The 16959-nt window shown below is 43.3% G+C and overlaps 3 gene segments (V, D, J or C); all 3 read right to left on the bottom strand.

Annotated features, from left to right (window-relative positions):
* Positions 1-707: 707 nt before the first annotated feature.
* LOC116546671 lies at positions 708-1614 on the bottom strand. The segment is given in 2 exon segments: positions 708-1391; positions 1474-1614. Coding segments are annotated over 2 exon segments (390 nt in total).
* A 9211-nt stretch (positions 1615-10825) lies between these two features.
* On the bottom strand, positions 10826-11449 carry LOC116546670. The segment is given in 2 exon segments: positions 10826-11181; positions 11267-11449. Coding segments are annotated over 2 exon segments (441 nt in total).
* Positions 11450-14332: 2883 nt separating this feature from the next.
* LOC116546669 overlaps positions 14333-16959 on the bottom strand; it is a gene marked incomplete at its 5' end in the record, with an annotated part of 3526 nt that continues 899 nt past the window's right edge. Inside the window, 1 exon segment of the V gene segment in view lies at positions 14333-14477. Within this exon segment, the coding sequence occupies positions 14333-14477 (145 nt within the window).

Genomic DNA, 16959 nt, shown 5'->3' with positions numbered 1-16959 from the left:
GTGGTTTTCTGTGACATACTTATGAGACAGCAGAAGATGGTCAGTGGGCAGTCTACATCCAGCTGGTACTCATTGTCCATTTGTTACTTCCAAACAAAAGATAACAGACATCTTGTGTGTTACAGACACCAGGGATTTTTTCAGAGACCTTGATCAAAAATGGCCAACAGGGCCATGACACAATTTTATATGACAGCTACTATTTTTGCCGACTTCATGTGGAAATCTGAGAGCTGTGCCCAGCCTCAGGGGGCTGCTTCTCCTTCCAGGAGACAGAGCTAACAGAGTTATTTGGGATTAGTCTGTGTGGGTCTTCATAAGAAGACAACAGTTGTGGGTGGTTTAAAGAACAGACACTGACTTTTATCACAATTCTGCAGTCTGAATGTTGAAGATCAAGGTGCTGTCAGGGTTGGTTCTTGGTGAGGCTTCTTCCTGGCTGCACAGGGCCACCTTCTAGTGCACTACGTCTCAACATGGCTCTTCTCTGCGTGCACGTGAAAAATGAGAGGTCTATGGTGTTATTTCATCTTCTTACAAAGACAACAGGTCTATTGCATTAGGTTCTCACACTTATGACCAAATTTAACCTTAATTATATCCTTACGATTCTGTTCTCCAATATAGATCCATTGGATTTAAGGTTTCAGCATATGAATTTCAAAGAGGGCACAATTCGATTGATGACACAAATCAAGAGATGCTGGGAAGAATTAGCATTTTTTAAAATCAGTAAGGTTTGTAATGGGTCATGCAGTAACATGTAAGAAAGTTCCTAGTAATTGTTGAAACTTCAACTGTAAGAGAAAAATGTCTTCCTCCTTTCTTTGCTGGCACAAGGATGTGAGGAAGCAGAACCACAGATAATAAAGAAAGGAGCCCTGGACACAGCTCCAGTGCTGGCGGGGAGGGAGCCCACTGAGCAGATGAGGAAGCCCTGCTCTCCCTGCACGTGCTCCAGACCCGGCCTCGGGCTCTGTGGGCCCTGCGCACCCCCTGCTGGTCCTGAGCAGCACCTGTGCCCACCCCGCCGCCTCCCTGCAGGGAGGTTTGTGTCTGGGCTCACACTCACCTCCCCTCACTGTGTCTCGCACAGTAATACACGGCCGTGTCCGCCGCGGTCACAGAGTTCAGCCTCAGGGAGAACTGGTTCTTGGACGGGTCTGCTGATATGGTGACTCGACTCTTGAGGGATGGGTTGTAGTAGGTGCTCCCACTATAATAGATTCTCCCAATCCACTCCAGCCCCTTCCCTGGAGGCTGGCGGATCCAGCTCCACCAGTAACCACTACTGATGGAGTAACCATAGATATCGCAGGTGAGGGACAGGGTCTCCGAAGGCTTCACCAGTCCTGGGCCCCACTGCTGCAGCTGCACCTGGGACAGGACACCTGTGAACAGAGAGACACACGGTGAGCCCTGGGCTCAGAGGCAGCTCCCATAAATTCATATCTGCACCCCTGAGACACTCACGTCTGGGAGCTGCCACCAGGAGGAGGAAAAACCACAGGTGTTTCATGCTCTTGCATGTGAGGTCCATGACTCTCAGAAAGCATTTCCCATGTGAGCAGGACCCTGAATTTAAGGAAACGTGTGGTGGTTTCCTGTGGGTGCCTAAGTGAGGATTTGCATGTGGGTGGTGCCTTTGTATGGAGCAGTGAAAAGGGATGAGCAGGCCCCAGTCTTTCAGGCTCTCCCTGGGAGGAGGATGCTGGCTGTGCCCTCTGAGAACTCAGTTGTCTTCCTGGGGCCTCCCCTCCCCAAGCCCAGAGTCCTCTTCTTCCAGGTAGGGAGATGTGCTGAAGGAACCGGTCTGGGAGATAAGTGTGATCATGGATCACGGACAGATTTTGGAATAGGGTCAATACTGCTCTACCCTTAAAAATTCACATAAGACAAACCTCACATTCAGGTCATCTAAATTGTCATTTACCTATTCATACACATTGAAACAGGAGCTGAATGTAACAATCACAATGAATTCAGACAAGCCTGGATTCATCTGATGTTTATTTTAGTTCAGAACACTTGTCATGATTAGAGGGAAGCTCCCTGTCCCAGGGAGTGGGTCATTTTAAAAAAGCACCTGAGAGCTGCCCTCTGCAACCTTTTGGAGTTCAAGATTCTGTCTGAGATCTCAGGAGAAGGTAGTGGGACATACTGCCATCCTTCTCAATGTGTGACTCTGAAGATGTGGCCAGACCTCTAAACACTTCTGTGTGAAAATATGTAGACTGGGGATGGCAGTGACAGCTTCAGACACAAACTTTATAACAGGTCAGCTCTGCAGGATAGTCTCCAAGATCTGTGCAACTGCCATTCCTGGGAACCAGAGATGGCCTCTGTGAGCTCTCCCTTCTGAGAGCACAGGGAACTCTGGTCCTTCCCTGACAGATCATACCTGTGAAACATGGCTGGACAATGACACTCAAGCCCAGAGTCCTTACACACATATTTATCAATTCAGATTCATCTGTTTCTGAAAGACTTTCTCCTCCATTGAATTGTATAAACCTACCCTGGGGTGTGTGGTATTGCAACTTGGGTATTTGACATTAGTTTGGTGAAATGTCAAAGTCAGTATATATTAATTTATCTTTCTTTTTTCTGTTATAGACAGATACTTGCTCCGTTAATAAATAACGTATCTCCATGGATGTAGGTAACAGGAGAGTCATCAGAAGTTGAGTGTGTCATAAACTTAGGACAAACCTGGGCTCTCTTCCTGGGACCTGAACAAGTGAACTGACCTTCTGTGAGATAACAGAGCAGAAGAGACAGACTCAACATCCAGAGCCAGGTGAGCTCCTTATCTACCAGGTGGTCTCTGGGCCTTTTGTTTGAACAGATCCAGAAAGACCTTCATCTCCTGGATCCTTTCACACCCTCAGGAGAATTATGAACATTGGGGGAAATTGAGACAAATTTTTATTTACAGAGAATAATTCATAGGCTTGTAGACATTTATGTGGGTATGTACAGGGATGCTAGGATATGCTCATACACAGAATAGAAAAAATTGTGGTTCGTGGAGAGAAAACCAAAGAGCTGCTGAATATGTGGGTACTGTTTACCACAAATGTGTCAGGTCACTAGATCATGTTATAATGCTAGAGGTAAAACTTCCCAATGTTGCCATAGAGACAAAATGCAAAAGAGTAGTGAGATTCCTTTGAAAATCACCAGCAATGAATAGGCCAAAAGAAATGAACCATTATGCAAAGCGTGGTAATTAAATCAAAACACAATGACTTCTATTCTGTTCCCTAAGCAAGACAAACTCTTACCTGCTTTAGAAACTTTTCAGTTCTCTGCTCTACATGCTCTTCTCTAGGCCTGTAGCAAGCTAAGCTGGTACTTCATCAGAGAGGCTTCTGCCCACATTGTCAAGAGTAGCAGAATTCAGGTATCTGCTTTCTGTCACATCACCTTCTTTCTATCATATCACTATTGCAGTTTGTAATTATTGATTAATTAATATGTTATTTTCTTTTACTAACTTTTCTTCCCCTCATAAGTTCCATGAAGGCAAGAATCATACTTGTTACCATGGATTATTTTACCACCATTCACTAAGTGAAATGGATGAATGTATTACTGTATGCTGCAGTTTGATATGCATTCAATTACGCGTAAAATGATTTGTCAAACATAATTATTTCCCTAGTTGTCATAGTGTGGCTTTAGTCACTTAAAACTACTGCTGTTACCGCTGCAAGTATTACTGCCTTTTAAATATTCTGTAATAAAATAACTGATATCTCCTAACAGGCATTTGGAAACAAGAGCATGGTTCTTTGACTGGGCAGACCTGGTGGGAATTACCAGAGTGTTGGTTGTATCTTTTACTGTCAGAGTTAGGACTGTGTCAGTAGTATTTTAAGAGCTAGCAATAATGATTGCCTTGAAAGTTCATTCATTCAGAAAGTTGAGACAACTTACATTCACTTACGGGAAATATATAGCTTCCATGCCTAGATCAGCACCTTCTCTGGGTTGTGTACTTTGTAATCATGCAGACCTAAATTTTATGCCCGAAGCTCTGATAAAATAGCTAATCCAAATATCCTTTGCCTTTTGTGGTCTTGGTCCATGAAGCATGATATTGCATGAGACAAGAATCACATAGAATTTTCACTTGTCTTGAGGCCTGGAAAGACCTAATGAAATTAATTTGTTTTGCTTGGAGCACTATTGGCTCGAGCATATTGGATTCATCCAGAAACTTGCCACTGAAATCCTAGAAATAACTGCTTTGACATTAAGTTTTTCCTTCTGCTTTGTACCACAGTGACTGTTATAAATAGGTGTGGAAATTATTTAAAATTGAACCTGTGGTGGTTAAAATTTTACATTAGACTTTCAAACGTGAACTTTCCTCAAATTTATGCAGTGAAAGATAATTTAAGAGATTCTTTCTCCCAGGAAACTTTCTTAGAAAGTAATTTTAAGTTAACCAATGGAGTGCTTGTATTTTCTCTTATTAAAGATTCTTCAGAATTAATTTTCACAGTCACTTTTTACCTTTACACCTTTCAGTGAAACCTTGAGTCTGATGAATGTGTTAAATAGCTCAGACTAGCAGATATTAATGTGGAAATTGACAACCATCACCCCAGTTCCTACATTTATGTCTTTGTGCCTTTGGCCAAGTTACTGAACCTTTCTGAGGCTCTAGTTTTTCTACTGTAAAATAAGAATACTGTACTAATACTGTCTGTTATGGCATATAATTCTCAAGGATTAATGGAGATAAGTAAAGGCCTTAACAAGGGGCTTGGTGCTACATGTCCAATCCCGCAGGCAGCAGCAGCTCCTGTTGCCCACATTCCCCTGGCCAGGTTCTCCTGCAGCTGGCACCAGAGGGCGCGGCAGGAGGGCCCACAGGTCCCTTTGAGAAGACAGGCTTTGTGTGAATGTTAACACAATGTGTACAAACTACATTAGTTTAATAACTACTTTCGTCATACACTGGTAATCTGTTTAACATCTGGAAAGATTAGATGTTGTAAGCAGGACTTGTTCATCCTCTATATACACGATATCCATAGATAAGCAAAACATATGCACAGACAAAAGAGGTGATCTTTAATCTCACCTCCCTGTGAGCACACAGGCCTAGAACTCTGAACTTTCTCCTCTTCTCCCCTGAACCAGAGCACAAACACTGTGGGTGAGACTCAATCACGGATTTGGACATTACCACCACAAAAAATTTCAAAAAGATATTTACAAAGTATAGTATTTTACTACCTGTAATTTTAACATTTATCAGGCACTTAGAACATCTAGAAAGACTAGATATTTCAAAATAATACTTAGTATTGCCAACGATGTACACTAGTGAGGAATAAAATGGAATCAACAAAACAATGGCAATTATATGAAAATGTCTTCTGAATATGAGCAGCCTGGCATGGAACCCTTTTCCCTTCGTGCCCACGTGTCCCCTCCATGTCCTCTAACCCACTGGACAAAGGTCACCGTGTGGCTCCTGTGCTCCTTTCAGGGCTGGTCTAATAACTCCATTTCAAAATGTCATTTCCACAAGACACCCATTTTCTCTGATTTTTTAAAAAGCAGATGGTAACTTAGAAGACGTGTAATTTTCTGACTCTAGCATACCTTGGAACCTCCTTACATCCAGACGGGACAGATGCAGCAAATGTTTTCTTTTAAAAGATGGGGAAGCGATGAGTTCGTGTCCTAGAACACGTGGGCACAGGGAGGGGAGCATCACGCACTGCGGTCAGTGGGGGGCTGTGTGGGGGGCCAGGGGAGGAACGGGGGGCTGGGGAGGGTGGGGAGGGATGATGAGAGGAGAAGCACCGGATGTAGGTGACGGGGGGACGACGGCAGCAAACCGCCTTGCCATGTGTGCACCTATGCAGCAATCCTGCATGATCTGCACATGTACCCCTGACCCTAACGTACAATTAAAAAAACAAAAAAGATGAGGAAGGCCGAGAGCGGCTTTTTCATGTGTCATACACAGCCCTTCTAGAAACGGCCGGTAGAGGGTGGAGGGCCGGCCAGTGGGACAAACGTGGACGGTTCTTCTCCGTTTCTCCTCACCCACGTCAAGGTCTGGCAGAAGAAGGATCACCGCCCGGTGGTCGCTACCCGTTCTCCCGTCGTCCTCCAGGATTCCGCTCGCCTTTCTGGCCCTACGGCCTTTGTCCCTTGTCAGGACTGGGTGGGTCTCTTCCAGTTGGGACAGGACTCACCCCAGGATCCGGAGCTTCAGGGCTGCACGGCCTGAGGGAGGACGGAGCAGCGACCCGGATCCCCCTTCCCGGCGGCCCCCGCGCCCCGGGCCGCCCAGGTCCCATCTGTCCCCGCGCCTCCCCGATAGTGTGCGTCCCATCAGCCCCTGCGCCTCCACGGACCGCCAGTGTCCCGCCAGCCTCTGCGCGTCCCAAGACCGCCCACGTCCCTTAGGCCCCCGCGCCCCGGACCGCCAAGGCCCCATCAGCCCCTGCGCCTCCCCTGACAGCCAGTGTCCCTCCGGCCCTCGCACGTCCCAGGACCGCCGGCATCCCATCAGCCCCCGCGCCTCCCCGGACCACCCACATCCTGCCCGACACCGCGCGTCACTGTGGCGGCTGCCCCGGTGCTTCCTGTCCCGCCGCGCCGGCCCATCCAAAGGTCTGTGCCCGTGTAGATCAGCGGTGACTTCCTTTAAGTTGTGCAGGCTTTGGCCTGGAGACTCGGAGGCCGCGGTGTCCAGCTGGGAGGGGCGGCGCCGCCATCAGGTCCCCGAGGTGGGCAGAGAGGTTCCCGCTGCTTTGAGGCCAAGGCTCACAGGCGCCCCTGGCTCACCTGAGGCTCAGGGCGGACGGTCCCGGGAGCTGACCTCGCTCCGCTTCTCACCACGCCCCCAGTGTCCCCGTATTCGGCCCCCACTCCACAAAGGCGCACAGCTCTGAGCCCTGAGAGGCCCCTCGTTCCCTCAGAGACTCCACAGGGAACACCGAGTGGGCCCTGGATTCGCAGCCCTGTAGGAGCTGCCGAAGGAGCCCCCTTGCTCTCCCACCACCCGGAACACGGAGCACGTTGTCAAGGTGGAACCATCCGGGGCAGCTGGGACCAGGGAAGATGGTGAGAGGCTCACAGCAGCCGGAGTGCAGATCCTGATAGCTGGATGCAGTTCTGCTCATCACTAACAGGCTTGCAGGCTTCCTCAGGAATCCACCCATCAACTTCACAGAACGCGGGGTCTATGAACCCCCAATATGTCATTCAGTTTCTAACCTCACTCAGCTCCGGATGCCCGTCACTTACAGAATCCAATTAAGAAGGGCAAGATCTGGTACAAAGATGAGTGTATTAACCATAACAGGTGAGGGGGAAGTGACCGGATTCCCATCCAAAGCAACCACTTTAATTTTGAAGAAAAGGCAGGGGTTTAAAAAAGGAAAAGTTGATTATAAAGGCATTCAGAAATTGGGCTGAGTACAAGGTCTGTGTGTCTTACTCTGTTTGCTCTCTGGCATCCCAGTCCACCTGGATCCTAGGCTGGCATCATCTCTGCAAGGCCTGGGTTACTAACCAGCGACTTTGAAGTCACCTGGAATTTTGCAGCTGCGTCTCCAGACTTAGTCTGTCTGTCTCAAAATTAACTTCTGGAACTTCCAAAAAGGCACATATTTGATACAAGCATACCGTTAGATAAATGTGAAGAGAATATTTATGGTGAAAGGGAGAGAGATGGAGTCTATTTTAAGGCTTAAGAAAATAGATTCTGCTCTTTGCCTTAAGATTATATCTTTACACCCAAGAGAGAGAAAATAGTTTAACCTCCTCCTTCTGCTCCCTCTTGTAAGACTGCCTTGCTTCCACTTTGTCTTCTGCCATGATTGTATGTTTCCTGAGGCATTCCAAGCCATGCAGAACTCATTGGTGTGGAGATCACTGATGAAATGTTTGACTTACTACTTGACAGAATATCCCTTGATGATGATGAAAATGTCAGAGACCTTTAATTCATGACAATGTTGGATTCTTGGCAGCTTGTCTACCCAAGAATCCCATGTCCAAGAGCAAGATTCTCCTTCCAAAGTGTGGGTGTGGACAAAAGAAGCAGCCTTTAGAAGATGGGGCTGCCCATAGTTTATATAACCTTCTTTGGTTTCTTGGAGGTTTGCAATCTTCAGGCTGTCTGTCATCCACGACCTTGGCTGTTTGTCAGACAGACTTCATCCTTTTGGGTGAAGAACTCTGTATCAGTTTCCTAGGGCTGCCAAAATCAAATACTATGAACTAAGTGGCTTAAAAGGACAGACATGTATTATCTTACAGTTAGAGACTGGAAGTTCAAAATCTGGTGTAAGCTCTGCTGCACTCCCTCTGAAACTCAGGAGAATGCTTGCTTGCCCTTTCCTCACTTGTGGAAAGGGTGAGGGGGTGATTGGTAATCCCTGACATGCCATGGCTGGCTGCTGCACCACTCTAATCTTTGCCTTGGCTGTCATATGGCACACTGTGTGTCTCTGTGTTTGTGTCCAAATATTCTTGTTCTTATAAAGACACCAGTATTCCCAGATTGAGGGCCCACAGTGCATGACTATGACCTCATCTTCACTAATAACATCTCCAGGTACCATATTTCCAAGTAAGAAATTATTCTAAGGTGATTCTAGTAAGGACTTTGACATATCATTTGGTGACACAATTTAACACTTGGCAAACCCTGTTTCAAACCTACCATGTCTAGTTTCTTACACATTTTTTTGGTTGGGAGAGGTAGAAATAGGAATTAACTCCTGTGTGTTCTCTGACAATAGCAGTACTGAAGGCTGCACTGTTGGTTTCTCAACTTTTGAGGTTTTGGGACCTGGACTGGGACTCCTTGCTTCTTAGTTGCAGATGTCCTATTGTGGGACTTCACCTTGTGATCATTTGACTCAATACTCCTTAATAAACTCCCCTTCCAATACAGACCTCTGTCCTACAGTTCTGTCCTTCTAGATAATCTTGACTAATACAATGGGAAAAGTGAAGACCTCAGTACATCAACCACATTTCACTGATGAGAACTTGTCCCAAAGAGAGAGCAGGGAATGTGTAGGAAATAGAGAGCAGTTGGAGGATATTGTCCATAAAAGAACCGATGCAACCTAACTGAGCTCCCATGAAAAGAGGATTAAAATGTTTGTTCACAGCTAATGATGGCTTATGTCACGACCTCCACAGGTTTCAGAAATAGTTTCTATTAACATATGTAATATTTTATTAATTTTTATTTCATAATTTTTGCTCTCCAGGCAGCACCCCAGGATGTTTTCAGAATTCTCCCCAATCCTCTTTGAGTTCCTGGTGCAGTTCCTGGAAGAAAAGCCTGCATGGGAAAGTGGCCCTCCTCATGTGCAGCCCCTGAGGCTGTCACATCACCTCATGCACCACTGCCCTTCAGTCACTTGGTCAACATTTCCGAGTTAACCTTCCTGAAACATATGGCATTTGGCAGTGTCTTCCCTATATTTTTAAATACTTAAGTTCTGTTTGTCCCTGCGGACACCTGCCACTTTCTGGATTACAGTTTTTGAGTGTGTAGTAATTGATCATTAATAGAAGTTTTGTGTGCACCTTGTCCTCTTCTAGCGTCTACTTGCCATTGGGTTGACAACGTCAAGCAGGAATTTCTAAAGCCAGTGACCCCAGTGGGGCTCTCACTCTCCAAGACCTATCAGGCTCATGCCTCTGGCTAGTGTGCAGCCAGCAAGGCGAACCAGTGCCCACCCACGAGAGACTTTCTTCTATGTCTCTCCTACTTTGTAGATGGAAGCTTTTGCCTCTGCCTGGATGTCGTGCATGTGTTTTCATTTTCTGTACAAAGGGCCTCGTACAGAAACACCCACAAAGCTTACAGTGAATCTAATGGAACTATAGAGAATCATACATGATGTGTCTCATGGCCAAGGTCTCCACTTCTCATGGAAGGACATTCCTGATGGGATTTACCAGAAGTTGCATTCTTTCCATAGACATGGATCTACCTCTAAACACTTAGAGACCTTATCCTCTGAGAAGGGACATAGGAAATCAGGAGTCACAGAACCTGTCTGAGAATATATATTTTATGAATCCTCTAAAAAGAGTCCAAATAGGAATACCCCCACTCACTTTTCCTATTAACTGGCATCACCAGGCACACACTTGAAGAACCTGTGATGCTTTAAGATAATTTAGGCTTGGTATGCCAAGGGATCACCAAAAAAAAAAAGAACCAATCTGTTCATATAAGTTCATTCATTGTAACATATTTATGACGCTTGGGAAGGATGATGATAGTGGGCAAGGCTGTGCATATGTGAAGCGGGGGCACAGAGTAACTCTCTACACCTTCTGTTCTGTTTTGTTGTGGTCTTAAAACTACTTTTTAATACATTTTTATGTAAAAGGAGTGACAGATATTTTGGAATACATTTGGGGCAGTTTTTAGAAATCATATTTAGTCTTAGCCATGTTACCAGCAATCTTGCTCCAAATTATTTATCTATTTGATTTTAAAACTTAGGTCTGCACAAAGCCTCCATGGGAATCTTTGCATCAGCCTGATTGATTGCTGCCCTTACCGCTCTGTGTATTTTGCATATGGGGTCTCCGTTGAAAGAAATAGTTCCTATATAGAGTGCATACACATTTCCCAATTGTTTAGCCCATTTTCTAAACAACTTTAAACATTGTAAGGTCTGTAATCTCCTCAAATTCAGCGCAGCTGCCTCCTCCCTGGGTTTTCTGACACTCTCAGAATATGGGTTTTCACACTGTGTATCTTGCACAGTAATATACAGCCGTGTCCTCAGATCTCAGGCTCCTCAGCTTCTCCCTGGGTTTTCTGACACTCACAGAATGTGGGTTTTCACACAGTGTATCTTGCACAGTAATATACAGCTGTGTCCTCAGATCTTAGGCTCCTCAGCTCCATATAGATTGTGCTCATGGACCTGTCTCTGGTAATGGTGATTCTGCCTTCAAACTTATGTGCATAGTTGGTGTTACCATTGTAAGGTGTGATCCATCCCATCCACCCAAGCCCTTGTCCAGGGGCCTGTTGCACTCAGTGCATGTAGCGGTAGGTGAAGGTGTATCTGGAAGCCTTGCAGGAGACCTTCACTGAGGCCCCAGGAAACTTCACCTCAGCCCCTGACTGCACCAGCTGCGTCTGGGAGTGGGCACCTGTGGGGAAGACACAGGAGTGAATAAAAGCCCCCTTCACTGAGTTCAATTCCCATCCCATCACTGGGACTTGGGAACCTCTTACCTGTACCTGCTGCCACCAAGAAGAGGATCTTCCAGGCCCAGTCCATGGTGAGGAGCTGGGCTCTCAGGGGATTCTCTATAGGAGGGATGTGGTTGTTGGGTGATGCTCTCAGTGCACAGAACATATTTACCTCAGTGGATCTCGGGTTGTTTACATATTTATGAAACAGAGCATTTCATAGCTTGAAGCATGATCCATGATAAGAAAGAGAAAATAAATGACACATTAGCCTTACTAGAGTGGGATGCTGATGGTCCAAGCCCTAGTCCTGCTTGAGAAATGCAGGCCCTGGTCCATTTAGAAATATCTCTGGACAGAGGTCCTTTCACTGAAGAATAATCCCCCTCAGAACAGGCTCCTCGCTGTGAACCTACGTTTGATTCATGTAGAAAACACCTGGATCATTTTTGGGACCATCAATCTTCATGACACTAAGTAGGTGCCTTGGCCCTATCCTGAATCTGTCAGGCACCAACACAGCTCACTGGTGACTCTCAGAAAGTGACTGCTGAGCTTCCATGTGAGTGTCCAGCAGGTTCCTGTGAGATCCACTGGGCGCTCCTGAAACAGAGTCTCTAGCACCTGCCTGGTGCCTGATCCCCCAGGGACTCCAATGGAAAGACTCTTGGTTACTGATTTGCCCTGTGATGCATAATTGGAGATGATTTTCTCATATCACGGACACTAGGAATTAGAAGTTGAAACTTTAATAACTCACTGCTCCAAAAATAATTTCCAAGTAATTTGTGTATTGAATAACTTTGGGCTTTGCTTCCTACTCCATTTAATAGAATTTCATGAAATGATTACATACTTTTAGTTCATATCCATAGATCCTCATCTTTTCATATTGATTTCTGACTCACTAGGTCTGTGCACCTGCCACACTCTCAGATCCACCTGTCACTCACACAATGCAGGAAACATTACTTAACACAGAATTCTGAATTTATTATTCATAGAAATATAGTGACTCCCACAATCCTGTATTAATTGAATTAGTAAAACCATCCCTATTCTTCATATTCTCGCTGTTAAGATATTGTTAATGCTAGAAGCCCACTATAAAAGTATTTCTCATTGCCTTAAACCCTGTGCATGGTTCAGATGTGATATAATATTTCAGGGCACATCAGCAACTTGTTGAACTCTTATTTTAGCTTTTTTTCCAACAAAGGAAGACCCATCATCCCCTGAGATGAAACCTTCTCAGCAGCATCCTGTGCACCTGCTCCTGGGCTGAAACCTGTGCTGCGTGGCTCCTGAGCGCCCCCTCCAGCCCAGACTTTGCCTTGCAAGAAGGTTCCTGTTGGGGCTCACAAAGCATTTTACGCCAGCTTCTGTAGTCCAGCATGAAGTGGCTGTGACCTGGTTTAGAATTCCCCTTCAGTGACACCATGTGCTGCTGACACCATCTCTTACAATAATTGATTAGCCTTACTAAACCTACTGGACTCTGCAGAGAGACCAAATCTAGGATTCTATGACACAGGACGGAACTCCTTCTTGGAAGCTCCAGATGCACTAATTATTAGACCCACAATAAAAAAAACTTACAGAAGATTTGGGAGTGCCTTGTTTCTTCATTGGGCTCTTGCATGTGAATGTTGCATCTGAGAATACCAGTGGGTGCAGCTACCTTCAGATGAAATCTCACTCCATATCCACTATTCTAATAACACACATTTTCACTTCTTCCTTGTACCTAGCCTGTAGAAAGTGCCTCCTACCCTGACACTAGGCTCAGGTGTCTGAATTTTTTTCCCTTAGAGATCTAAAGCAAACAGGAAGCAAGTGGAGACTTGGGAAGAGCATACAGGTTGTTATTTTCACTTTCTCAGCTAGGAACTCAGCAAAGGACCCATGATAAAAGAAGTAGAGGTCAATGAGGGAGTTTTCAAGAGCTTGATCTTAAAAATGGTGATGTCAGAGGTTTCATGTTGCCCTACTGTCCTCTTCTTACTCTCTGCCATTGTCTTTTAGTTTCCCTGTGTCGTCCTCAGATAGAGTCTGTGCATTTCCACACTTTCATCTTTGATCCAGAGCCATCATCCCGGTTAGTATGGATTGTGCAGTGAGGGTTAGCACAGCCTGTTCTGACATTGGAAACCTAGAGACTCGATCGGCTTCCTCTTCTGGGCTGTGACCTTGACCAGGCATCTCCAGGGGAATAGCTCATTTTTGGCCACCTCTGCCTGTTGTGATTGCAGTGTTCCTGGACTATTTATTTTCATCTTACCCTATTGGTTATCTTTACGCATTTGTATAATAATGAAAGAATGAGAGAGAAATTAAGAATGAGACATTTGTTTTCCTTCATATAGGATAAGGTTCTGGAAAAGTCTTTCCTTGTAGAAGCTTTTGAAGAAGGCTCCTGGTATGTTTCTCAGTAATTAATCATCCCCAATCTGACACATAGAAAATGTATTTGGATTGTATTTTTTAGAATCTAGAGGTTTCTGGATAGAAAGTTCAGAAAACATAGAAGGACAAGACCCTCTGGAACTGTCATATTTACCAAGTCCACATCTGTCTTCAGATGTCTATAGTGCTTACCATATAGGTGACCTCAACAGCTTGTGGCTTCTGCAGCTTCTGTTCCAGTTAAGCAAGTGTCAGTTGCCATTCTGGACATGTCCATCTTTCCTGGTTTTTGAGTGGTATTTTTTTTTTACAATTTCAGTTACTTAATAGATTCCAAAAATATTGAGATTCAGATTATGCAGAATTCTTTTGACATAAAAATGAGCGTGGTAAATGTTATAATCTACATCTTGGAACATAAACCAAAAATACAATCAAAGATCGTAGAATTCTAATCTTATTACATATAACTGACACCTATTCTGACATAAATGAACAGGCAAGAAAATGGAGAAAGGATATGGCACCATGTTTATGAAAAAGTCTCAACAATTTTAATTTTCTTCTGAGGATGCTGAAATTGTTGAAGTAAAACAATGTGACTGGTCATGTCTCATGTGATGTTGTGTTCTGCAAAGTGTCTCCAGTCCTGGGCTAGATACAGTAGGTGCATCTGGACACCCAAACATGAAATAAGGACTCTTATTTTTTAAACATGAGACATTCCAATGAGAAAGCCATTCTCAGGTGAGTTGCAGAGCAGGGAGTAAAGGATGGAGCTGTCCTTGGTTTCCCAGAGTTGCTGAAACTTGAAGACCAAGGCCACCTCTGAGGAGCAGAGATCCACCTATGAGAACACCACATCAGCTCTGTCGTCAGGAATCTTTGGTTGTGTGGGAAGATAAGAAATACAGTTTATTTCTTTCTGCCAATGCAGTGTTTTTCAGAGAAAATGAAATTAAAAATTCAATAAATATTTTTTGCCATATTAGTGGAGAGAACATATATAAATCATGGCAATACAAGTGCTCACTCCATAGCTTGCAGAAGGAGGAAGTGCACAATTGAGAAAAGGAAGCACCTTGCCCCAGGAGGCAGGTGCCCTAAGATCATCCCCTGAGCTCTGCCCTCTGGATGCCATGCCTCAGTGGAACCTGGAATTCTGCCTGGGATGTTATGAGTAGTGTGGAAAGCAGAGTGGTTTCTATTCTGCTTATGTGATGAATCACCTTTATTGATTTATGTATGTTGAGCTAACCTTGCATGAAAGGTGTAAAAGCTACATGATCATAAGGTATTAACTTTCTAATGTGCTAGTATATTCAATATGCCAGTATGTTCTTGAGGATTTTTAGGTCTATCATCAAGAATATTGGTCTAACATTTTCCTCTTTTGCGTGTCTCTGCCAGATTTTGTGTTCCAAGAACACACAATGAGGAAAGGATAGTCTTTTTGACAAATGGTGTAAAAACTCGGCATCCATATGCAGAAAGAAAATGAGATGTTATCTCACATCATATACAAAAGTCACCTAAAATGAACTCAAGGATTGAAAATAATATGATATGTAGAACTGTAAACTCAGAGAGAAAAAAAGAAGCATCCTGGAATTAATCTGGAAAATGATTTATATGGATTTGACACCAAAATCACAGAAAAATAAATTATGTGAAATTGTATATCTGAAAGGGGTTCTATCTAAATGTATAAAGGACCCATACAATAGCAAAAAATACAAATAAACTGATTTTTAAGAGGGTAAAACTTGTGCATAGACATTGTATTCTTGGGAAGACATACACAGTCAGCAGGACGTAGAAAGGTGATCAACATTCCTTTTCTTCAGAAGAATTACAATCAAAACCACAGTGAGATATCATCTCATGTTGCCTAACATGAATATTATCACACAGAAAAAAGACAATGAGATGCTGACAGTAAGCTGCTGAAAAGGGAATTATTCAATGGTGTGGTAGTAAAGGTTATTTTAGAAATTGAAAGTGAAACTATTATGTAATCTGGTGATCCCACATCTGGCTATATATTCAAAGGAAATAAAATCAGTAAGTTGAAAACACAGGTCTATAACAAGATTATTCACAATGGCCTAGAATTTTTTAAAGTTAATTGCCATAGTTAAATGGGTGTATAACGGAAATGTATAAACATACGATGGAATATGATTTGACCTTTAACAAAAAGGAAATTATAATGTTTCCAAAAACATGGATGGGGCTGGAGAACATTATTCTAAATGGAATAAGTCAGACACAGAAAGACAAATGCTGCATTATTTCATTGTTATGTGGAAACTAAAATATTCAACTTCTTAGAAGTGGAGAGTAGTAAAGTGGTTCTCAGGGCTGGGAGGAGGGGAAATGGAGTGATGCTTGTCCAGGGCACCAAGTTTCAGTTGTGCAGGCTGAATGGGTTCTGGAGGTGTAATGTAAAGCAATGGACTGTATTGCAAACCTGATCTCTGGTAAAGGATAGATATCAGATGTTCTCACTGGACACAAACATAATAAATGAAAAGGAATAAAATGGTAACTGTGAGGTAATAGATATTTTAATTCCTAGGTCATAGTGAAAATATAACAATTTATAACACAACAGCAAGTGGTGAACCTTAAATATATACAATTTTTATTATCAATTATAGTTCCATAAAGATGAACAAATTAAACTTAGTTTTGTGATGAAGAAATACATACTCCACGTATTTTCTGAATAAAAAGGGAAAAGATATATATATATATACAAAAAATATTTATAATAAATTAAAATCCATCGACAGGAAAATGGATCAGCTTATTGTCATTTATTGCTTAATGGACTGACTCAGGTATAACATTTCTCTGTCTCACTCTCACTCTCACTCTCACTCTCTCTCCATATATGTTAAAACGTTGAGATTTTATATCAAAGGCATTCCATTAAGTGAATAAATGACAATATGTGGATGTAATTTTACACATGAAATAGCATAAATAAATGTCAAAAATAACAAAAGTAGCCCCTTACCAGAAAAGGGGTCTATAATGCTTGAGTCCATGTATATGAAGCTCAAAACTTTAAAAACGAACCTTCAGTGGCAGAGATGAAACCATTGTGTAAATGTGGGGCCGGAATGACTGGAAGCAGGGAGAAGGTCACTTGTGTTGTTTCTTTTTTAAAAAATAAAAAGTTAAAAAATAGTGTATAAAAGTATTTTAAAACTTAGAAAATAATGCAATTATCAATAAAATGATATTCAAAATGTGAACAATATAATATGAATTAGTAAAATATAGTCCACAATACCTGCTAGAATTAAATTTCAGAGATC

This window comes from Sapajus apella, unplaced genomic scaffold (genome assembly GCF_009761245.1).
Source record: "Sapajus apella isolate SASKATOON/1434 unplaced genomic scaffold, GSC_monkey_1.0 scaffold1206, whole genome shotgun sequence".
In the NCBI taxonomy this organism is placed as follows: Eukaryota; Metazoa; Chordata; class Mammalia; order Primates; family Cebidae; genus Sapajus; species Sapajus apella.
The sequence above is the reverse complement of the archived record's forward strand: the minus strand, read 5'-3'. Positions and strand labels throughout refer to the sequence as shown.